The sequence below is a fragment of the Sinocyclocheilus rhinocerous genome, unplaced genomic scaffold (assembly GCF_001515625.1).
Source record: "Sinocyclocheilus rhinocerous isolate Xijiao unplaced genomic scaffold, SAMN03320098_v1.1 scaffold591, whole genome shotgun sequence".
Lineage (NCBI taxonomy): Eukaryota > Metazoa > Chordata > Actinopteri > Cypriniformes > Cyprinidae > Sinocyclocheilus > Sinocyclocheilus rhinocerous.
In genome coordinates, this window is record NW_015641476.1 from 2,476,732 (window position 1) to 2,477,826 (window position 1,095).

At 34.3% G+C, this 1,095-nt stretch overlaps 1 protein-coding gene across 1 annotated transcript in view; it reads right to left on the bottom strand.

Moving 5' to 3' along the window:
- LOC107755101 (gamma-crystallin N-A-like) overlaps window positions 1–1,095 on the bottom strand; it is a 2,749-nt gene extending 1,654 nt beyond the window's left edge. The window contains exons 1-3 of the mRNA XM_016571774.1: window positions 1,011–1,095; window positions 599–647; window positions 152–273 (exon numbers count right to left, since the gene is read on the bottom strand). Of these exons, the coding sequence (XP_016427260.1) occupies window positions 152–273; window positions 599–647; window positions 1,011–1,054 (215 nt within the window). The 5' untranslated portion in view covers window positions 1,055–1,095. The remainder of the gene's footprint in view (window positions 1–151; window positions 274–598; window positions 648–1,010) is intronic.

Here is a 1,095-nt window from a genome sequence, read left to right on the forward strand (position 1 = left end):
CATTACATTTAACAAAAAAAAAGAAAAAAAAAGCAAAAATGATTTAGTTTAGCTATAAAAATGTTTTGATTGAATCAAAATTTGGAGTAATCATTAATGTTGCATTTATAAATGTTAAAATAAGGTCTTGTGATACAAAACTACCACTCATGCTCCACTCTCCACCTGGACAGAGTTGCATCTGTCAGGAACATTTTTTTCGCTCAATTTCTGACAGTCAGAGGTCAGGTCCAGTCGCCGACCTGCAAAGTTCCTCTGCTCGAAAAGGGTCACCTGAAAAAAACACAAACTAATGTAAAAAAAAAACACCACTTGAACATGTACATTTATTCAAGTATTTACTAAGCACAATAGGATTAAAATAATTTGGGGAGAATACAGATACCTTGAACTAAAACCTAGCTTCTTTTTCAGCGAATTTTCCTTTTTTTTTTTTTTTTTTTAAACACCTCTAAAACAGCATAAGAAGAAATAAACAGAGTAGCAAACAGTTAACAGAAAATTCCCTACTGATATATTATTAATCAGCATCAAACTCAATGCTGAGTGACTATGCAGGGATAATCTATAAAATATTGCCATCCAAATAAACTCTTACCCTCCCACTGGACCCGTAGAAGGCACGTTGAAGCACAGACCCCAGCTTGCTAGAGAAAAAAGTCAAATACTCTTTTATTTTTAAATGGATTCTTTTCTTTCCAAATGTTTATGATATAACATTTAAATTAAAGTTAAATTTAATTTGTTCCATAGCAAGGTAAATGTATATTTGTGTGAATTTATGTGTGGAACAATTCTGTTTGCCAATTAAAGCATAGCAGTATGTTATTTCAGGGCTGTCTAAATGGTATGGTTGTGATCAGAACTATATATTTACTCTCTTCCACAAATCTGTTATGAGTCATGGATGTTGGTCTGCCTTTTTCTGCAATGATTAATACAGTCCTCTTGGGAGGTGCAGATCTGATTGAAACTCGAAAATTTGGTGTCCAAATGCACCGCAAACATACCTGGTTTTTTTGACTAGTCCGGGGACCTTAGTAAAGATGTTCATGTCAGCTCGTGGTGGCCACTAAGGCGGTCCTTAAATACAGC